Genomic DNA, 22571 nt, shown 5'->3' with positions numbered 1-22571 from the left:
AATAATATGTCTATTATCAGTCTCCTAGCTTTTAGAGATGTGAAGAATGGAAACTGATACATAAGAGCAAGCAGAATTTTCAGTTTGATATTGAAGTGTCAGTATCTATTTCAATGACCTGAAGCTCTTGAAAAATGCTTTAAGATGATGCTTCTCACATCATTTTACGTTTGGTTACTGTTTTTTAACCAACATCTAGACTTTATAGTCATTTGTTCATGTTTGTCCTAAAAGGCTACTCAATTGTTTAGAAATTCCAAATTTGTTTTATTACCATTACATGTAAACATGAAACCTTTTCCATTTGTGAAAATCATCATGTAAGAATTCAAGGACAATAATGAATCTTTAAGATTGCACATTCTTCTTAAAATAAACTTACTATTCTGAGTCTTCCTTTGGAAATGTTTCTTAAGAAAACTCTTATCCCCTACTCTGGCTTGCACTAAACTAAGCTATTTAAATTTCACTGTATCGGATATGACCCAATTAAAAACCTGGTGGTTCTGAATTAGTCTGTAAGGGAAAGAAATTTATTGATTGATTGGTGCTGGGGATTAAACCCAGAGGCACTTTACCATTGAGCCACAACCCCAGTTTTATTTTAAGACAGTATCTTGCTAAGTTGCTGAGGCTGACCTTGAACTTTACAAGGCTTCTGTCTCAGTATTCCAAGCCCCTGGGATTATAGGTATGTGTCATCTCATCCAGCTTATAAAAGGCAATTTAAAATGAAAAATTTAAATCAATCGTGTAAACTAAACACTGGACAAGGAGTTCTGGGAAGTTGTAAAAGAAGCATCTGGGAAACTTAAGGACTACGTGAATTTCCAGGAAATGCCATTTACTCAGTTCAGAACCTATATTTTAAACAGGCCCTGCCGGTGATTCAGATCTTCCAAGAGTCATACTATAAGCACTGGCATATGGTCAAGAGCAGAGGCTTTAAGTCAGAAAGACCCACATTCACATTTTGGCTTTGCTGATTTCCATGTAGCAATCAGTAAACCCTAATTTAGCCACTGGAAAATTACTGAGTATTTACTATTGCTATATACTTCAATTCTCTAGGCCTCCATTACCTTATCTATGAAATTGGGAGGTTTACATGTAGCATATGAAATAGTGTATCCAAAACACTGAGCATAACACATGAAATACAATTTGTGCTCAATTAAGTGTTAGATGATATTACCATTTTCATTTTTAATAAGTTTACTGGGCAATCAAAGATCATCAATGTAGATTATGTATAATAAAACAGCTTTCACTAGGGAAGTAACAATTCTACCCTCAGATACAAAAGGTTTATTACTACAGCAGTAATGTCTCATGTTCCTTGTTATTAAGTAATAAAGAATGTGACTTTATGATACTGCTAAAATATTTTGAGTCACAAAATGTCTCAAAATTTTTATTTTACGTAGTTGTCAAGCTGATCTTAAGGTTAAGGTTAGAGGTGAGGAAAAGTACTAATACAAGTATAAGTAGCAAGAAATACATAAAAATTGCACTGTACTAGTTTTTCTCTTTTACAAAGTCAAAATTACATCATGGGGGGCTGGAGCTATGATGAAGCAGTGGAGCCCTTGCCTCCCATTCATGAGACACTGGGTTCAATCCTCAGCAACACATAAAAATAAATAAAATAAAGGTATCGTGTCCACGTACAACTAAAAAATATTAAAAAAAAAACCTAAATGATGGGATAAGCAGGTATATGGCCCTTTATTTTACTGAAGAGAGAAATAATATTGTATTAGATGCTGCAAGTACGTGGTAGTGCAGTTATCACTAGCAATGATGCATGGCTATGTTATCAGATGATCACAAGTGTTTGAAAATGGAGGATACAACAAACACCAAACAAAATGACCAAAAATGATTCACAAACCATTGTGTCTTAGGTTATAGATTTTAATATTTTACATTATTACTAATGTGCAAATAGGTGACAATATAAATCATTTTCTGATTGTTTACCCCAGAAATTACCTCTGGATTTATAAATATCTTTGGGTTTAATTCTAGGAAGAGAAAAAAGCACATGGCATCTGCTTAGGTTTGTGTTCAGACTCTATCAAATACTAGTAGTATTGTGATGTTGGCCAAGAACCCCAAAAGATGTAGTTTTCAGTATCTTCATCTTACATTGAGAATCTCATTGAACCAGTAAATAGTAACAAATGAGTTACTATTTAGTAAACAAAAGTGCTTACTAAACTGGTAAAGGCAAATCAAACTACTTATTACTGTAATTGATATCCATCTCATAAATCTGATAGCATTAAACCACTGGAATCTTCCTAAAAGATACAAAAGGAACCCTTAAATGAACATCAAATGTTTGCATTATTTAGGAACTAACATTCTGAGATGGAAAGCAGTAATTTTAATGTCATTGAGTCAACTCTGAACAAAAAAGAAAAATATTTTCAAAATTCTATAAAGGAAAAAAGCAAGAACACTCATAGGAGATTTTTCCTGTTTAACCAAAGGTAGAACAAAATATATATACATAGACGACAAGAAATATCTTAATGTAAGTTTTAAAAGATCCTGAGATTTCAAGTAATCCACTAAAATAAGTTTCATTGTCATAAGTATTTTTCTTTTATAAATACTTACCTGTAAAAATAAGTAGCTGGACAGTACATTGTCAAATGAAGGGCTGAGATATATTGGTTCTGTCATTCTTATGCCTATACCTCTGAAAAAGAGGAAATGTAACATTAGTGTGTACAAACTACTTTGTATATATTTCTATGAATATACTCAAAGTAGCATGTCAAATATAAAATTCTTTGCCTTTAAAAACAAAACTTTTTATCACTAAAATACTTAGAATAGTTCTGAGAATTGTTTTTGAATGTTTACCTGGAGTAGGGTACAAGAGGCCATCAGAATCAAAAGGATAAAGTTATATAACATTTTCATTAAGCCACAAGAGTTTCTCTAGATATCTTAATAAACTAAAAGGCGAAGAATATCTGATTACTGATTCATTCTAATCTTTTTGCCAACTGACTTAAGGTCACTTAATCTTTCTAATTAATCAACATTTTTCAAATGATCAAGTTTACATGATACTCTATTAGATAACTGTGTGAAAACTGAAAAAAGTATCTACAATTATGCTGAGCAATGGCAAACACTATACTATACTCTCCTATCAACTTTTTATAGAATAACTGCCCAAGTGTTGACACAATCCTGATATGACCTTTTCCACCTATGTCCCATTTTATGAATGGCAGTGGAGCTGATCAGAACAGGAAGGGTCAGGACACAGATGGCATGGTAGACAGTGATTCATAAAGACAAACAATGTAATCAAAGGTAGTCAGCGACTATCAAAGGGGAGAGAGAATGCATACAAACACTGTCAGAGAAGGTCAACAGTTTTTTTGGAAAATGGCTGCCTTCTACTCTTATCAATAAAGGAAACATTCAGAACACTGGCAGAAAACATTATTCAGCACAGTAATAGGAACCACCACATCAAATAAGAGAATGAAGAATATACCATTAATAATGAACTAAAATATCAATTCCCTATTTCAGACTCAAAGAGAAACAGAATATTACATGATTTTCATATTACCAAAGCCTTTTAAGGAGAACACAATTTAGAAAGTATTACTATCTAGACACAGGAAATCCAATAATCTATTACTACAGAAGTTTCAATTAGAAAAATTGCTGTAACATGAAAAACTGTTCCAGAAATCAGGGACATGGTCCAGTTCTAGATGGATAAATGCACAGATCTGAGCATGTCCATGTCAACTTTGGAATAATGGAGATGTCTACAACATTATAAAACAAGGTGAAAGTAAAATAAGAACCTATATTGTTCATGGATTTAATTTTTTTTTAGATTCACTAACAGGGATGATTTAGAACTAACTATATTGGTTTTAACAAATACAAACATTTTTGACTAGGAATATTCATGTGAATACTGGTTTTCTGGTAAAAATTTTTAATTTAAAAGATATTTTTGCTGGATGTGGTTGTGTACACCTGTAATTCCAGCTACTCAAGACACCAAGGCAAGAGGATTATAAGTTCATGGCTTGGCAACTTAGTGAGAACCTGTCTCAAAAATAAAGGGCTAGGCTTGTAAATTAGTGGTAAAGTGACCCTTCATTCAATTCCCATTATCGAGAGAAAAAAATTTCGTATTAAATTCACAAACTTTTCTTTTTTCTTCACAAAATCTGAGTGTTAAAATGATCTAGATGAGTCACCTAATTCATTCTCTGCCAAGATAAGTACTGTTGCTCAAAGATGCAAAAACCTCATTAAAATTCAAAGTGCAAGTAAAATTGTTTGACAATTAGCATGTGACTGGTTGCTTATGTAGGCTTTTTAATCCACTTACTATTTTTACCTAAAAGGATTTTTTTTCCAGAAATCATGGGAATATGGGTTAAATAATTTTTTTGCATTTGAATTTACACCAAAGAAATTAGTTATACAATGAAACTAGATACATTTTTACATTGTGCATATTATTATTAAACCACCCAAATGATGTTTATTTCTCCCGTAACCCTGGATGCCATACTTCATTTCAGGTAGCCCACTAAAGATTTCTTTGCGGCTTAGTTCCGAAATCCCATTTCCAAGAAATACTTTTGTTCCATCAAATTCTTTGGCTCCTTTCTTACATCTTCCTTTGATATCAGAGTATACAGAAATAACATCTCCAGCTTTCATAACTAGAAAATGAAGAAAATAAGATTATATTAACCCATGCTTTAATAGAATAGCAAAAAGTTCTTCAAGTTACAATCAGTCTCTAGGAATATAAACAGTGGAAATGAAGTCATTCAAATTTGCTCATTATCTCAATATAATCCTTACAGAAAAATCTAACTTTTGGCTTTAAAATATTCCCAATGACAAATCTAAATGGAGAAATTTTTCAGTGAAAACAAAAGAGTAGTCCTTAAAACATCCTACCTTTTAATTGGAAATCTTCAACTGAGCAAAGAAGGATATTTTCTATATAAATTATGATCCCTAAACCTAACATTCTTCAAAACATTTCCTATAAATCTTTACATCTTAGCTCAATATGCAAAAGTTTTTTAAGTTTCTTTCAAAAGGATTCCTCAAAAATGTATGCTAAGATCCCTCAAAACGAAATTACTAAAAAAATAAATAAGTTTGAAGTCCAGACAAAAACAAACATCTGCCAATTCTAATGTAGATCAAAGTATTTACTTCATACACAAGATAACCAAAGCCCAGAGAAGAATAAGACTGCAACCAATTAAAACCAGTGTCTTGTGATTTCAAGTACAATAAAGTACCAGTGAACCACAGGGTTTTAACTTAGTAAAGCATACAGAATACACCATCAACTGGGTGAATAAATTAAGAATCTCACATTTCACACAAATGTTCAGATTCCAAGTTCTATATGTTACCCTCACAAATGACAAGATTGGCGGCCTGAGGTTTTAAGGCAATGGAGTTGAGAACACAAAACGGAATCTCAATTGTACTCTCTGTTCATCAGTAACTATTCCCTAAACAACATCATCATGTAAATACTTATGTGGAAAGAAAAGAATTGTCAGAAAGTTTTATGTGCATGCCTAATTTGGTAGTCCTTAGCAGGCAAAATCTTCACAGGCTATGTTAAATGCAAAGCTTAGAAAATACCTAACAAAGGTAAATTTGAACTACATCTCAGTGAAATATACTAAATTTTCCATTTGAAAATACACATGAATTTTATGGAACCCTAAACCTTACACTTACATTTTGAAGCTGACAGGATTCCTGGAACATAGACATGAGCTCCTCTTAATACTGCATTACCACACTGGGCTCCAACAATGGCTTCATACTGCTGTCTTTTTATATTCTTTCTATTAATATTAAAAGAAATTGGACAGAGTAATAGTCCTCCAATGCCTACAAACATTTTCAATGTTTCAACATGAACTCTACATGAATAACCTGTTTAGTCTTAATTTTCCTGAATAAACAAGAGAAATCTGAAAGGAAAGGAATAAATACAGAAGGATAGTTTAAAAAGAAAAAAAAAAAAAATAGCATTTGAGAAAAAAGTTGAAAGAGGTCCATCTAGTGGAAGTCAGGAGAGTGACATAAAAATCTTAATTATTTAACAAGCATTACTATTTTCATGTTGCCATCAAGAGACTTTTGCTGCTTTCAAAGACTAAAACAGAAAAAATATGCAAGGAATTAAAAACATTTCTAGGACTGAGGATGTGGCTGTGTGGTACAGTACTTGCTTAACATCAGTGCAGCCCTGGGATCAATCCAAAGAGAACACAATAGAAGAAAAGTGTAAGATTTCTACAGTGGTAAATTGTTACATGGAAAATAGTGAATATTTTAATCTAGACAAAGATAAATTGTCTTTTCTTCCTTTGCTGCATAATCTTTTTGTTTTTTTCAGTTTCTCATACTCTTTAGACCACTAAAATTTGACATCATTTCTAACACTTAGGTAAAGATTTTTTCCAAAAATCAAAGGTTTTAATGTGATCGACCTTGAATAAAAATCCTGAGCACTGAGTCTCTCATGAGCATCCCTGATTGGCAACACTTCACACATGAACTGTGTCCCATAATCTTCCCATGAAATTCAATTATCAAATTTCACCACATTTCTTAACTTTACACTACCCAATCCCGCTCATGTTCAAGTTCCAAGACACACCATGGTCTCTACTTGCATTCTATCCATTGGCAAGATCATTTTTTCAATAATCAAGTAGTTGATAATACCAAATAGCTGAGCTTATCAGGCACATACCAGTTGTACCAGCTACCTGGGAGGAGAATCACTTGAGCCCACAAGTTCCAGCCTAGGCAACATAGCAAGATCCCATTTTACCCAAATAATAAACCCATGAATTCTAAGGTTCATTCTAGACTGATATTTTGAATTATTTGCAGGTAGCTATAAATAGATGTCCCATAGCAATCTCAAACTCAGCAAGCTCCACACAATATTTTCCTCTCTTATACTTCTCAAATCCTTAGCCTGACCCCACCACATCTTTTCATCATAGTTCTAATTTTGAATGCAGTATCATTATATAACTGGATAACCAATAATTGGTGCTATGGTTTAAACATGTCTCCTAAAATTCCTATGTTGGAAACAATTCCCAACACAATATTGGGAGGAAAGGCCTTTAGAGAGGCTATACAAAGGGCTTGCAGACATGGGTTCCCTGTCTCTTGCCCTTACACCCTCTACTATGCGAGGACAAAGCAAGACTTCACCAAGCACCTGCACCTTATTTGCAGACTCCCTACCCACAGGAACCGTGAGAAATTTCTCAAAGTAATTTTAAACCCCTTCTTCCTAATCCTTGAATTTCCCTGAATTATGGAACGCTGCCTCAAGTTTTGACTGACTTCTTGGGTCCAGCACCTGACTTCAGACATACATCATCTCTTTACTAGGTTACTGATATAGTTTCTTGCCTTTTACCTTTAATTGCTTTCAGATCTTTTATGCCTTTGGTGTCTGCAGTTTCACTCTGAAGTACCTAGATATGGATTGTTTTCCTTTGGGTTCAGACTTGTACTTCTCAAATTTGTCTTTTGTCAATTCTAGAAAATTCTTAATACTTTTATTGTCTTTCCTTCATTATTTCTGCTCTTTATATCTGGGATTCATTAGAAATATGAGCTGTCTTTTCATTCTATTTTCCACTACTCAATTTCAATTTCATATTTCTAATTTCTTTATCTCTGCTGCATTCTGGATAATTTCCTGAGTCATCACCTAATTCAATAATTCTCCTATCAGCTGGGTCTAAGTTAAGCTTGTGGGGTGAATTCTAAATTTTAATTAAATTAAAGAATTAAATTTAATTCTTTTGTTTTAGTCTTTTGTTTTAATCAGTTTAGGAAAACTGATTTATAGCTTCTACCAGAAAGTAAAGTTCTATTAGAATTTGGGGGATTCTATACCTTTAGTTTACCGTACATACCAATTCTTACTCATGATACTCTGATTCCTAAATTATCTTTAAAGGATGAGAAAAGTGTGAGGTTTGGCTTAAAAGTGTGCCACTCTAGAATGATTTTGATTGCTATGTGCCAAGTACTGGAAGACTAAATTTTGGGACTAAATTTTTATGTCAATTTCCCAGAATGTAGACTCCAAGACCATTTTGAGTAATAAGATTTGAATTCTGAACCTTTATGAGGTATGGAACCATAATGCATTCTCAGAATTTTTTTCTCCAACCTAGACCTTAACAGAGACCCCCATCCTATTACTGCCTTATATTGACTGCTGGTCAGATCTCAGATCCCAATGTTAACCCCGTTAAAAATCAAAGACTTGGACTGGGACTATAGCTCAGTTGGTAGAGCGCTTACCTCACACATGTGAGGCACTGGGTTCAATCCTCAGCACCACATAAAAATAAATACGTAAAGGTTTTTTTTAAAAAAATCAAAGACTCTAAATTTAAAAACCAACAAATGGCTAGACACAGTAGTACACTATTATAATCCCAGCAACTCGGAAGGCTGAGACAAGAGGATTACAAGTTGAAGGCCAGCCTCAAAAACTTAGCAAAATTTAAAAAATAGATTGAGGATGTAGCCCAGTGGTAAAGCACCCCTGTGTTAGATCTCTAGTACCAAAAACAAAAAACAAAAAAACAAAAAAACAAAAAAACCCATCAATGACATCCTTTCTCAAACCTCAACCACCTATTACTTTAGGTGCTTACTGCCTTTTTCCCATTACTCTCCATTCCTAATTCCTGAATATTTCACTTATATTACTAATTGATCAGCTACGCATTTTATGACTCATTTTATTTTTTTATTACATTCTTAGGTGTATGTAGCAAAAATGTCTTCAGGTTTTCTAGTTTACCATGCTGCTGAACTAAAAACTAAAATGATTTCCTAACTCCTCCAGCTTCTGAAATCCATCTTCTTAAGAAAGCTTTTTGAAATTTTGATTGTAACCTAAGAAATAATGAATATCACAACCCACTCCACATATATGGCTCCATGTGTGTGGACACACACTTCTTTTATCATTTCATGAAACAATACCTTTACTCTAGAAATTTTAATGACAAAAATATCCATTTATTTCATCATAAAAAACTGATTTCACAACCCACTAATGTATCACTACTACCAGTATTATATTTCTAAAATACAGATCTAATCATTACTCTAACACAAATTCTTTGGCTCCTAGAGTCTATGGGGAAAAAAATTCTTACTTAAAAAATCCTTCCTATTTCACAACCTGTTTCTCCCAACTTCTACAATCTTTCACTCACCCTTCTGAAAATCAATTTGGCAGCCAAATCTGAACCATATGGCTTCTTTTGACTTCAAATATTTGGATATGTCTTCTTTTTATCTAGCATACCTTTACTCACCTAATCTCATCAGCCTAAATCCCACCCATCTTCAAGCTTAACGAAAATACCTGTTCAGAGATAATCTTTAACAATTTCTATGTACTCAATCCTTCATGCTCCAAAAGTACCTCACTTACACTTTGACCATGTTAATCATACATATGACTAGTACCACAGTTCCTTTCTTTAAACTGAATGAATATGTTCCATTTGTCTTTGTAACATATTTGTACCTTACCCACAGCACAAATCTGTATAATGGGATTTATAATGTTAATTATAAAGTTAAGGAGAAAAAACAATGAATTCTGGAATGGATGACTATAGATAAAAGTTAACAAGCCTACACTGTTTCCCTTTGAAGGGTCCACCTACAAGTCTGGCCTTGACTGGCATTTAGAATTTAGATTTCAGAAGTGTCCTCACTATTAACTGATAAGAGTAGTTCACTGTGCCTAAAGTCATAAAAACTGGTGTTTAAGATGAACAATAGATTTCCTTCTATGAATCCAGAAGGTATATACCAGGCAGGGGATGTTTACATGATGAACTCTGAATAGAAATCCTGGACACTGAAGAAATACAAAGGAGGAAATGCAAGAGTTGGTGTAGGGCCATAAAATATGCTAAAAGTTTATATTTACTTAAATTTTTTAAAAAGAGTAAAACAACAATAAAGTGATTTTCCAATAGTACACAATAAAAAAAATGGAGGAAAAATACTACAAAGATATGTAATTAAACCTATTAAAATAATTAAAAAATGAAGTAACTAGGAATTAAACATATGGGAATGCCCATTAAAACAAAAAACAAACTTAGCTACATGGCACTTTTCATTTTTGTTTTGTTTTTAAATTTTTTTTTTCTCGTGGCACTTTTTAACTGCACATATTTAACAACCCTTTAAACGGAAGATGGATAAAACCATAATATTAAATGATGCTGTTAAATGCCAACCAATTTCTTTTCAGAAGGACTGCCATCTTTAACCAGCAGTCTTTATGCAATTACTGCAATATTCTATTATAATTACTTTATGACTTCATACAAATTAAAATTTTAAAGTGCTTATTATGAACTGAATGTGCAGCCTATACAAAATCCATACTGAAACCTTAATCCCAGTGTGATGACATTTGGAGGTGACTTTGGGAGATAATCAGGTAAGATGGTAGAATCCCATGAATGGGATTAGTACCTTCATAAGAGGCACCCAGAGAGCTCACCATCTTCGCACGATGTAAAGATATGATCAGAAGTCAGTCATCTACAACCCAGGAGAGGGCTCTCACCAGAACCCTGTCACCCTATCCCAGATTTCTAGGCTCCAGAACTGTGAGCAATAAACTAAGAGTACTGACATTGGTGAAAAGCAACTGTACAAGATGGAAATCAAGCTGGTTAAAGAAGGCAAATCCAGCCTCATTTGGACCTAGAGATTTACACCAATATGTATTCAATTATGAAAAATAAGGGGAAATTTTATTCTGACCTATTTGAAGTATTGTACTGAAATAAGGGAAAACAAAAAACTATAGAATTTAAAATTACAAATTGAAGTTGGGCATGCCTGTAATCCTAGCAACTCAGAGGAGGTTGAAGCAGGAAAATCACAAAATTGAGGCCACCCTCAGCAACATATCAAGAGGGTCTCATTCAGATGAATTTAAACTAAGGGGGGTGGGGAAGACCCTGTGTCAAAATAAAAAGAACTGGGGATGTATGTATCTCAGTAATACAGCAAGCACCCCTGGGTTCAATCCCTAGTACAAAAAAAAAAAAAAAAAAAAAAAAAGTTGTTTCAGATACAATTTTCTAAATACTCGTGAACTAAAGCCCCAAACAAAAAACAGTGTGAACTACAAACTACTACATTTTTTTATCAGCTCTGCTCACCAGAACTAGAGCTGTGTTATCAAAAGATCTGATGAAAATATTTCTGAAAAAAAGTCTGATTAACTGGGCTTTCTCTTCACCACATTCTATATCATTCTTTAGCAAACTGCATACTAGGATGCAACCATGTTCATTCATGAGTTATAAGCAAAAAGGATTCAGTCAACATTAAACACAGACCCTACAGTGGGTAGTACAAAAAACCTTAAGCAAAAAGACATAAATACATAAAGTTTTAAATATTTCTCTATTTCCAAAGAAGCTTAAAAGCACATCTAAAAAAAAAAAAAAAGCACAAGACAAAAGTGAACTAGTAGAACTGAATGAGAAAAAGCAACACATATGAAATAAAAAAATTAGAAGTATTACAAACACTTGCTGACTATATACAATGTACCATGTACTATTCTAAGTAATAATTTAAGCCTCACAACAATACTATGTCTAGAGAGCATTTTTAATATTCCTAGAGATAAGGAAAGAACAGGTAAGGAAAGAAAAGCACAGAGGAGGCAGACAACATATGTGCTACCCTATTTACAAGAGCCACTTCTAAAACAGTCCATAATTTGCTAAATTATGTTGTTATATTGTGTGCATGTAGTAATGTGCAACAACAAATTCCATAATATGTACAACTATAATGCATCAATAAAAAGTGGAGAAAAAGTATTTTAAAATAATTTAAAAGAATAGTCTATGACCAGACCAAGCACAGACCTTTGAACCAGGAATTCCATGTAGTATGAATTTATTCTGCACACATGCTTAGGTAAGACCAAATAATCACTTCAACACTTAGCAACAATGAAAAACAGGAAAAAAATGTCTAATCAACAGACAGTTGAAAAAATTAAGCTCAATGACAAGATATACAATACATGTAGCTATTTAAAATATAGGAATAAATAAATCACAGACAATCATGGAAAAATATCCATAATAGAGTCTTAAGTGAACAGAAAAGCAATTGTAAAACATTACACACAGACTTTTCTAATTTATTTCTAAAATATACATACAAATGAATGCACATATGCATTCAGGTGTGCAAGTGTAAACACAAACTAAATGGAAAAATGAATTCAATAAGATAATCAGAATTGGGAGATGGGAAAATAGATAAAATTAAGTCACTTTTCTATTCATGTATAATTCTAAAATTTTACAATAAATTTCATTTTTATAAAGAGGAAAACCCTAATTAAGTGCTATTTTAAAAAGTATTAATCTGAAGTATAAGATTATTTCAACAAAATGATAAGTGGTAAAGTTTTGAACCTAATCAACTGCAATTTTGCATCCTCATAAGGAGAATAGCCTCAAAAGACCTATGATTGTTATCTACTGTAGTATTTGAGTAGTTCAAAAATCAAGAAATGGCAGAAATCAGAACAGCAGTTTCCTGGTAGGGTAGCATAATACAAGAAAATTTTCTAGGCTGATTAAATGCTCAGTTCTTGGGTGGGGTGAGTTTTGACTACACAGTTGTATATATTTGGCAAAGCTCAAACTGTACCCTGAAAATCTCACCATTTTACAGTATATAAAATCTCACCTTAAACTAGGCAGACTTTGTAGTTAATCTATTTTTTTAATTATAAAAATTAAGCTCACAGTAAAAAACAAAACAGAAGTGTTGTAAGTAAAAAATCTTTTACTCATCCCCCTCTCCCAATCCAACTTCCTCAGAGTTAAGCTACTATTAATAGTTGACTATAACTTCCAGACTTTTTCCCATATGTAAAGAAGTATATACAAATGTGTAGCTATTATTTTCTTAATTGCAAATAAACTAATTATCTTAAGTACAATCATTTTGGGTATGTGTGTGTTTGGTGATCAAACCCACAGCCTTGTGTTTGCTAGGCAAGCACTTGACCACTGAACTGTATTACTAGCCCATTTGTCTCATCTCATTGGTACATAAAATTCTTCCACCTTTAAAGCCATATAATACTCTGTTGCATGGAAAAACCAATTATTACACCATTCTTCTACTGACTAAATTACCTTTAAGCTTTAACAAAACAAATGTCTTTACTTTGTACTAAAATTAATGACTTTAAAATTCTCCTTGAAGACTGTACAGTAGTAGCATACACCCATCATTCCAGAGGCTGGGAGGCTGAGGCAGAAAGATTCAACTTTGAGGCCAGCCTCAGCAACTTAGCAAACTCCTGTATCAAAATAAAAAAAGAAATTGGGCTGGGAATATAGCTCAGTTGTAAGGCAACCCTGGGTTCAATTCCCAGGACCAAACAAAGACAAAAATGGTAATCAGGAAAAGAACCCAAAAAGCCTGTTTTTCAACATACACTTTCCAAATATATAAATGAATTAATCAATGCCTGGTACACAATAATTTAACATTATTGTTGAATTATGGATAAAATTTTATAAACACTTCAGTCATGAAAGCAGAAAAGATATTTGTATTTGGTACAACTCAAAAAAGTTTAATTTACCAGTGGAATTTCATTTAAAAAAGTTTCTCAGAAAGTGGAAAAAATTTAAAAATTAATCATCGCACTAAATAAAATTAATATGCATTATTATCAATGTACTGCCACCCATTCCTAGTCTTATCTAGTATTTTCCATGATAAAGTCTACATTTATCAATTTGTAAATTCCATATTTACGGAGAAACTTCACATGGTAACCAAGAATAAAAAAATACCCTGTGATAAATTTTTACTTAGAAGAATATAATTTGAAAATGAAACTGTCACAAACCTAGGTCCAATAACAGGAATAAGTAAGACATCCTGAAGGTCTGGATGTTGAAGAACAGGAACAATTAATCCATTAAACTGCTGTTTAAAACAAACACAAAATTATAAAGAAATCAATATAAAGCTTGATTTGGGGCACTTTCATTTTATTCTATGGGGTTAAAAAAAAAAACTCAAAATAAGATTTTCTTAAATTTCTGAGGTATCCTTTCTGTGGGGAAGGGATAGATAATGGGGATTAAACCCAAGAGAACTCTACCATAGATATACTCAGCCCTTTTTTTTTTTTTTTTTTTTTTTGCGGTGCTGGGGATTGAACTCAGGGCCTTAGCGCTTGTGAGGCGAGCACTCTACCAACTGAGCTATCTCCCCAGCCCCATACTCAGCCCTTTTTATTTTTTATTTTAAGATAGGGTCTAAATTACTGAGGCTGCCTTGAACTTGATTTCTTTATAAGATTCAACTGGCTTACTGTTTTGCTTTAAAAACAAACTACAAGCTGGCTATAGCAATGAATGCCAATCATCCCAGCTACTCATGAGCCCAAGGGGAGGATTATATGCTGAACACCAGCCTAGGTAACTCTCAAAATAAATAATCAATCCCCAGTACTGGAAAACATAAAAAAATAATAATAAAGGGCTGGGATGTAGTTCAGTGATACAGCAACAAAGTTCAAACCCCAATACCAAAAGTAAATGAACACAAACCACATTTACTTTTCATGACCTACTCTGAAAACATACATCTAATATAGAACTATATACAGTCACTTAAAAATTTCTGAATAGGACATTAAAGATTGAAATTACTAAAAATTATTTAGTATGCAATATTAACATGTTTTAAGGAAACATTAACAGTTTTAAGGAAACAAATATTTTTGGCAGAAATTCAGGATTTTCAGTATCCTCTATCATATTTGGCTGGTTAGACTGGAAATAAGCACTACAGGTGGTGGAATCACTTATTGCTAGAAACTGTTCTGAAAGCAAATAATATAAATTAAATAAAAATACTACTTTTCTGGCTGGAAATCATAAAACAGTCATTTTTTAATATTGTCTTCACTTACAGAAATATCATGCCAAAAATTTTTGACAAACATTTTGACAAAAATTAGAAAAAGTTCTTTGTGTTGTTTTATTTTAAAAGTATTTTCCTTGTTTAATTCAGAATTATAACTGCCAGGTTCAAATTCTAGCATTACCACTTACTATACAAGCTTGAATAATTTAACATTCATGATTCTCAACTTTCTTATTTATAAGACTGCAATATTATTATATCATTCATAGAACTTTAATGTGGAGCAACATGACAGACTGGAGTAATGTAACTTGATATAAGGACAAGTTGACACAAACCTTTTTAAGTTCATCTACTAACAGATTTTTCACATGTTGCACTGAAGCTAAATGTGTATTTACTCTGACAGTTGTGAATGATGGAGGATGTGACAGATGATTTAACAGAGCTTCAAATTTTCCTTGTGCATCTTGTTTACTTGAAACAGCTAAAACCTGGGGAAAAAACAAAATAAAAAGAATGTTTAGATTTCATCAAACTAAAAATATCCAGAATATGCTTCTCATTTGTTCCATCTAATGAAGCATCTTTTAACAATTGTTTAGTTCTCTTTCATTTTGCTGTACTCTTTTTGTGTTGGCAACATTATGAAAAACATAACACTTTGGAGTTCTCAGGCTTAACTGTGGTAATAAACACCTAACAAAATGCCTAACATAAAGGACTTAGAAAACACTGCCTCAAAGCATGTTCAAAGCAACATTTTCACAATATTGATATCTGCTACATCTGTTCTTATATATTCAGGATTTCATTCTACTTCAATAACTGTTCCAGCAGTCTTCTAGAGTTATTTACTAACATCATATCTTAGAGAAAACTGGTTAGTACCCTCTCAAAATATCAATACACACAAATAAATACCATTGATGTACTCACTGTCATTCAAAGATTCTCCAAGGTATCGGCTTTTTAATGTAGTATTACATGTAACAAACAGATATCATCCAAAAGAGACTGGCAGAGTAGCAAACATGCCTGTCAGAAAGGAAGGTATAAAGTCTCACCCAGCTACCCCTGTCATTAAACAAAGCTTTTCAAGGGACCCCTTTTCCCCTTTTTTGATCACATTGTGCCTCCAAATCTTCATAAGTCACTCACAAGCCTAAGTCCACTGGTCTTAAAATATTTACCTTCTGAAGGTACTGTTAAAATTGAGTTATTTCTTTCCCTTCAGTACTTTTTATTTTTAAACAAAGGGGTGGGGCTGGGGAGATAGCTCAGCTGGTAGAGTGCTTGCCTCGCAAGCACAAGGCCCTGAGTTCGATCCCCAGTACCGCAAAAACAAAACAAAACAAAACAAAAAAAAAAACAAAGGGGTGGCTTTTTTTTTTTTTTAATATCATGTAGCTAGTGGGTCTGAAAAAAGGCAATGGTGTCAAAGACATTTGAATTTTTATATAACAATGTTCATCATTTAAAAAGCTGCTGAAAACAATCACTAAATGCCCTACTTCTTTAATTGCATACTTTATAAGTCCCTTAAAATGAATAGAAAATAGTTTTCCATAGTCTAGTCCCTTAATCTTTGAAAATAAAATGTAGAAATCAAATCAAAAGGTCCTGAATTCATTAACATATTTAAAAAGTTACATTTAAGTGACTTATTTCATAAGAAAAATCAAAGGATTTAGAAAAATGAAGTTGACTACAGGAAACAGTAAAGTGGAATACTGAAGAGTTTGCAATGAGTTAACACTGAGGACTTCTGTGCTAGACACTATCAGTAGCAAACAATTAACATTGTTGGAGACTTATTATGCACCAAAAGGATTCCAGGTGCTTTCACTTAAGTCTGACCCATTAAAACAGCCTTGCAAAGTATTTTTAGCCATTCTCTATTTTCGAAGACGTGGAAATCATCAATGAAAATTAACATACTCAAAGGGTACAAGGCGAATTAATGTACTCATAGAATGCAAATCAACTGCTTTAGATTCTAAATCTGAAATTTTTTCCATCATACCTCAGCTCATGGCCTTCAGATTTTATAAGTTATTTGACTGATATGCCAAATTGGATCAGTTACATGATTCCTTGGACCCTGAATCTTTCTACCTATTAGATTGAGAACAGCCGCCTACAATCGGAGACTGAAGCAGAATGATCCCAACTGCCTCTCTAATTGGGCAGACCCTTTCACAAATTCTTTTTAAAGGGCTGGGGTCGGTGGTTGAGCGCCTCTGGGTTCAGTACCCAGTACTGCTGAAACAAAACAAACTACCAAAAAAGATAGTGAAGATTAAAATGCACCGTTTGTAGATCAACTAGCACAACTGATCACATTTACAGAGACACTCAACAAATTATATCCTTTTCACCTGAGTATCAGAGACAGCGCTCCAAGAAAACCCGCGTTTTCTTCTACATTGGACTTCAGTTTTTGAAGCCTGGGACCTTTTGTTTATCCTCGTACCCGCTTCGGTGTCATAACTACTTAGAGGCGCATAAGTTCTTTCTCCCCTTTTCTACTCTTAAGAGTTAAAACGCATGCTTTATTCACCTCGTCTCAGTAAGCATTAATTTCTGTGAAAAGACACTGGTTTTTCTTTTATGTTCAGATAGACAAGTGGTAAAGAGAAAGCTGTATTTTCATTTAATTTTCTATTCCTAAAGGATTGTGTAAACATCTGAACTTTTAAAATTTATCAAATATATTTGACCCACCTCCTCATTCATAAAGTTCTCTTTAAGATAGTTTTCAACCTCAGGCCTCAAAGATATTTTAGGAAAAATAGACATTTTTCCCCCCTCTTGAGTTCTCCAAGAGAAATGTCTTTTTCCTCTCCAATTACAGTGAGCAGTATCTTCAAAATGAATAGCAACCCACAAAGTGCCGGGACCTTCAGGTGCTCAGGGAAATCGCGCCGATCCCGCCGAGTTAAATTCGAAAATGCGAGGACAGTCCATGGTTTCCCCGAGTTTCAGCTAAATTAAAAGCTGTTTCCTCGCCTCCACCGCACCCGGCTTTGATCCACCAGGGAGCTCGGGAAGTCCCGAAAGACCATGCCACTCAATTTGAAAAGAAAACTAAGGGAAGCGCCGTAGTAATTGAATCCATGGCTAAACAGACGCAGAACTGGAAACTACGCTCCAAGCAGCGGCTGTTTTCAAGTCTTACAACCTAATTTCCAAACCCGCGCCCCCAACTCTGGTGGAAACCCACTTCCGGCCTGCGTCACCTCCGGCGCCTACGACACACCCCTTCCTCCCCCGCTCCCCAATCCTCAGGAGAAAATAGACATTACGTCACGACTGCGGAGGTTCCGCGCCCCGTGCTCACAGCCCTTCGGCTTGTGGCAGGGCTCCGGGGACAGGCGGCAGAGAGCGCTGCGTTCCACGGAAAATGTGGACCAGCTTGGGTTGAGCGGAAGACGTTGCTAGCCTGAATGAGAGAGGCGGCCAATTAGTGTTCTTCTGGGTGACCACCAACAGGATGAGGCCAGTTTATCTGGCTACATCAATCACCTTTGATTTCATGAAATTGGTAGGCAAGTGCCCTACCACCACTGATATCGAAGCCCCCATTCCGCGCCCCAGTCTTGTTTTGAGATAGGGTCTCGCTTAATTGCCCAAGCTGACCTGTAACGTGGGCTTCTCCTGCGTCAGCTGTGATTACATACGTGCAGAACCACGCCTAGCCCCTGCCTTATCGTGAACATCTCTCTCCCACCTGAGAAAGGAACAAACCGATTCGGGAAAATAAAATTGTTATAACTTACAAGTGTGGGGTTTATCAGGATTCTTGGGTGATCCACATCTCTCTAATTTTTAAGAATGTGACTTATAGTACCAGACTTGATAGGGTTCAAATTACACTTCTTGTAACACTTCTTGTAACCTCAAGCTAGTTTAATTACAGTTTTTTAACTCATTTTCCTACTTGATATTGTTACTGAACACTGAAGTGCTTTAAACACTGCTGGAACAAAGTCAAACCTTAATAAATGTTAGATAGTGCTATCCATGTATATTGGAAATCATTCTGGAGGGAAAAACTAAAGTGAAGCAAATTTGATAGTAGAGCTAACTTCTACCTCAGGAGTAAAGTTAGCAAGTAAGGAATGGAATTGTAGCAAAAAGAAGAGGGTTACAGTTGTTTCTAAAGAGGAGAGGACCTGGATAATTTGAGAAATTGGATCACCTTTAAAAATCTATAAACAGGTAATTTATGAGCCATGGTGACTGCTACTGTTCAGGAATCGGCAGGAATTCATGTGAATGTTTCATTGCACCTGTTGAAGAGAACCATTTGCTAAAAGTGGGAAGACTGGTCACATTTAGCTCTAAAACACAGAAGAGATGTTAATACTCATTGATTGGCTTATGACCAAAGTCACAGATCTAAGGATATTTTGACTTAGATGTTTTGAAACTCAGAATATTGTGGGTCCTCTTTGTGAACATAAAAGAACCAACATACTCTTCCTACTGATAGGGAAGAAATATTAACCTTCTTTTGTATACCCTATACCATCTAAAAAGGATTTGTCTCTCGACAGATATTTACTAATATTTACTAAAGAAATCATATTGATTTCTTGGGCCATATGGCAAAAGAGAATTTCCTGATGGAAAAAAATCTGTCAATCCCAACTCATCAGAAAACTGACCAACTGCACTAAAATCACAACAGACATTACCTTAAACATTGAGGAGAGTTTCTCAAATTATTTTTTAAAGATGTATTCTTAGCTTGCAGAACACACCATTGCTTGAACGCTTCTTTAAAGTCATGAGCAAATTGATCTGAGTAATAAATTGAATTCAATCGTAGCTGAAGTTAGTTCTTCCAAGTATTATCGGAAGTTAGTTTAAAAGTTCCTTCTAAGAAATATTTGATGTAGTTTTTACTGAAATTCCCTTTTAATTGAACGATGTAACATACAATAAGTATTTAAGAAAAAGTCATAATCCTAATGATAGTATCATCTGGTTGTTTTCTATCAGGACTTCTCTCATTTCCTGTATTCAAAATACATTTATTTTCAAATAGTATTATTCCATAGATCAATACACTGAAATTAGTTTTAAATATTTTAAAGAATTTTAAAAATTAATGTAGAAATTGTTACAATTATCCCTCCTACAATTTACAGTTGATACAAATGTACAATATGAACTGACATGTTTTTTCTAACAGAGCAGTAAGTATATCAGCATGATTTCTGTTTAGATAATATACATTATATTCTTTAAATCAATAATATTCACTTTTTAGTTGGAGCCAATTTTCTTTCCTTCCAGTTAGTAAAAAATTCAAATTTCTAAATCTAAATAAAACTTATTTTCTTTTTTTTGCTTTTGCCCCCTGTGGTACTGGGGTTTGAACCCAGGAACATTCTACCATGAGTTATTTATTTATTTATTTATTTATTTATTAGTTACATTCCAAGCCTTTTTTCTTATATTTTAAATTTTGAGACATGCTTTCACTAAATTGCCCTGTCTGGCCTCAAATTTGCAATTCTCCTGCCTCAATTTCTTGACCTGTAAATAAAACACCTCCCCCCCAACTTAGGGTGCTGTGTGTTGAACCCAGGGCTTCAAAAGGGCTAGCCAGCACTTTTCCACTGAGCCACTTCCTCAACCTGTTAACTAAAACTATTTAAAATGGAAAAAAAAAAAAATCTAACATTAGAGCTGTCCCATTACTAGGTTAATTGTTCATAGAAAAGGTGTTACAAATCTGGGTGTGGTGGTGTAATCTGTATTCCCAGCAACTCTGGAGGCTGAGGCAAAAAGATCACAGGTTTGAGGACAGCCTGGGCAATTTAGCAAGACCATGTCTAAAATAGGTTGGGAATGTAACAGAATGGAAGAGACCCTCCTGGGCTTAATAATGCCCAGTACTACCCCCTCCCACAAAAAAAAAAAAAAAAAAAAAAAAAAAAAAAAAAGTTTTTAACATAAAGTTTTCAAATATTTTACTTTGGCTCACCCCAACCCTTCTTTTTGGGGGACTGAACCCAAAGTCACTTTACTACCAAGCTACATCTCCAACCCTTATTTTTTATTTTGGGACAGGGTCTGTAAATTGCTAAGGGCCTTGCTAAATTGCTGAGACTAGCCTGGAACTTGCTATCCTCCAGTCCCAAAGTGCTGGGATTACAGACATGTTCCTCCATGCTGAGCCTAAATTTTCCAATATTTTAAAGAATTAAAACGAATAAAAATACCAACAGTACTACTCAAATTATTCATTCCACTTTGTTAAAAGTGAAACAACAATTCATATTACTCTTGTAACAGGTCTACTTGATGCTTTGTATCTCGTTTCTTTGAAATTTACACGGTTTTTTCTTTTTTCCAGCCTTTTCCCTGACCTTCTCCCTGATCTTCTTTTCCCCAAACTTCTCCGTCCTGATCTCTCCTCACTAATCTTATTCTTCTCTCTGAGTCACCTCAATAAAAGCCTCCAATCCTGCTGATGGGCAGAATCACAGCCTTTGGGACAGGAGTCCCCTATATTTCTCCTTCGCTAGTAAAGCAATAAACCTTTTTCCTTTTTCTAAGACTGTGTCCTCATTATTGGATTGGCACTAGAGGACAAGAGTTTTTGGCAACACTGTCTCTAAAATATCATTAGGCCATCATAAAAATTTTTACGAAATAAAATTATAGAGTTTTGCTTGAAAGCTCTCCATTTCTATGCAGATAATTCTTTTTTAAAAGGTAATTTTTTTATCTGAAATGGGGGGGGAATGTAAAATGTGGTTTATCTTCATGTCTAACAGCTTAAAAAGGTGTTAAAGAATCTAGAGTTCCAACAATGAAACCGGAACTAGAAATGTCCCTTTAACTCATTATGTCCTGGTCTCATATATGACACTCATAAAAACTGAAAACATTGCTGTTGTTCAGTTAGTTTTTAAAGTGTCCTAGATATAGGACCCATGCGCATAACAAGTTAAGCCTGTTTATACAAATACAATTCTTTTGACTGTGAAAATGATGGTCATTAACATTAATTTGCAAAGGTTCAGCACATTCCTTTTTCTCTATATAAGAAGTTGAAACTTGCCTTTAATATAAAATTGAAGCATTACTCTTTTGTGAGTGTGTGTGTGGGTGCACCAAGGATTGAACCCAGGGGTGCTTAAGCACTGAGCCACATTCCCAGCCCTTTTATATTGAGACAGGATCTTGCTAAGTTGCTTAGGGTTGTGCTAAATTCCTGAGGCTGGCTTTGAACTCCAGATCCTTCTGCCTCAGCCTTGAGCCACTGGGATTACAGGCATGCACCACCGCACCCAGCTGCATGGAAGTCTCAAAAAGGTACAGGTGACCAAATACTTAGCATGTTAAAAGGCCACCTACCGCCTGACTAAAGTCCAATGTTTGTTAGGCAAAGCTTGCTTGGTCAATTGGTTCCAAGGTCAGTTTTCTCTCATTCCAGGCTCCCCACCTCCCCATACCCACTCCCCGCCAGTGCTGAGGAT

At 34.3% G+C, this 22571-nt stretch overlaps 1 protein-coding gene across 4 annotated transcripts in view; it reads right to left on the bottom strand.

Annotated features, from left to right (window-relative positions):
- Positions 1 to 22571, bottom strand: part of Nsun6 (NOP2/Sun RNA methyltransferase 6) — a 44734-nt gene that overhangs the window by 21688 nt on the left and 475 nt on the right. The window contains exons 1-7 of one of the 4 annotated variants that reach the window (XM_047521045.1): positions 17797 to 18289; positions 16009 to 16107; positions 15408 to 15563; positions 14042 to 14121; positions 5779 to 5888; positions 4574 to 4727; positions 2629 to 2710 (exon numbers count right to left, since the gene is read on the bottom strand). In XM_047521045.1, coding sequence (XP_047377001.1) covers positions 2629 to 2710; positions 4574 to 4727; positions 5779 to 5888; positions 14042 to 14121; positions 15408 to 15563; positions 16009 to 16014 — 588 coding nt within the window. In that variant the 5' untranslated portion in view covers positions 16015 to 16107; positions 17797 to 18289. Of the gene's footprint in view, positions 1 to 2628; positions 2711 to 4573; positions 4728 to 5778; positions 5889 to 14041; positions 14122 to 15407; positions 15564 to 16008; positions 16108 to 17796; positions 18290 to 22571 lie in introns of those variants that run through there. The other 3 variants (XM_047521046.1, XM_047521044.1, XM_047521047.1) reach the window with 3 other exon arrangements.

The sequence above is a fragment of the Sciurus carolinensis genome, chromosome 12 (genome assembly GCF_902686445.1).
Source record: "Sciurus carolinensis chromosome 12, mSciCar1.2, whole genome shotgun sequence".
Taxonomy (NCBI): Eukaryota; Metazoa; Chordata; class Mammalia; order Rodentia; family Sciuridae; genus Sciurus; species Sciurus carolinensis.
Note: the sequence above shows the minus strand (reverse complement) of the source record. Positions and strands in the feature narration are given on the sequence as shown.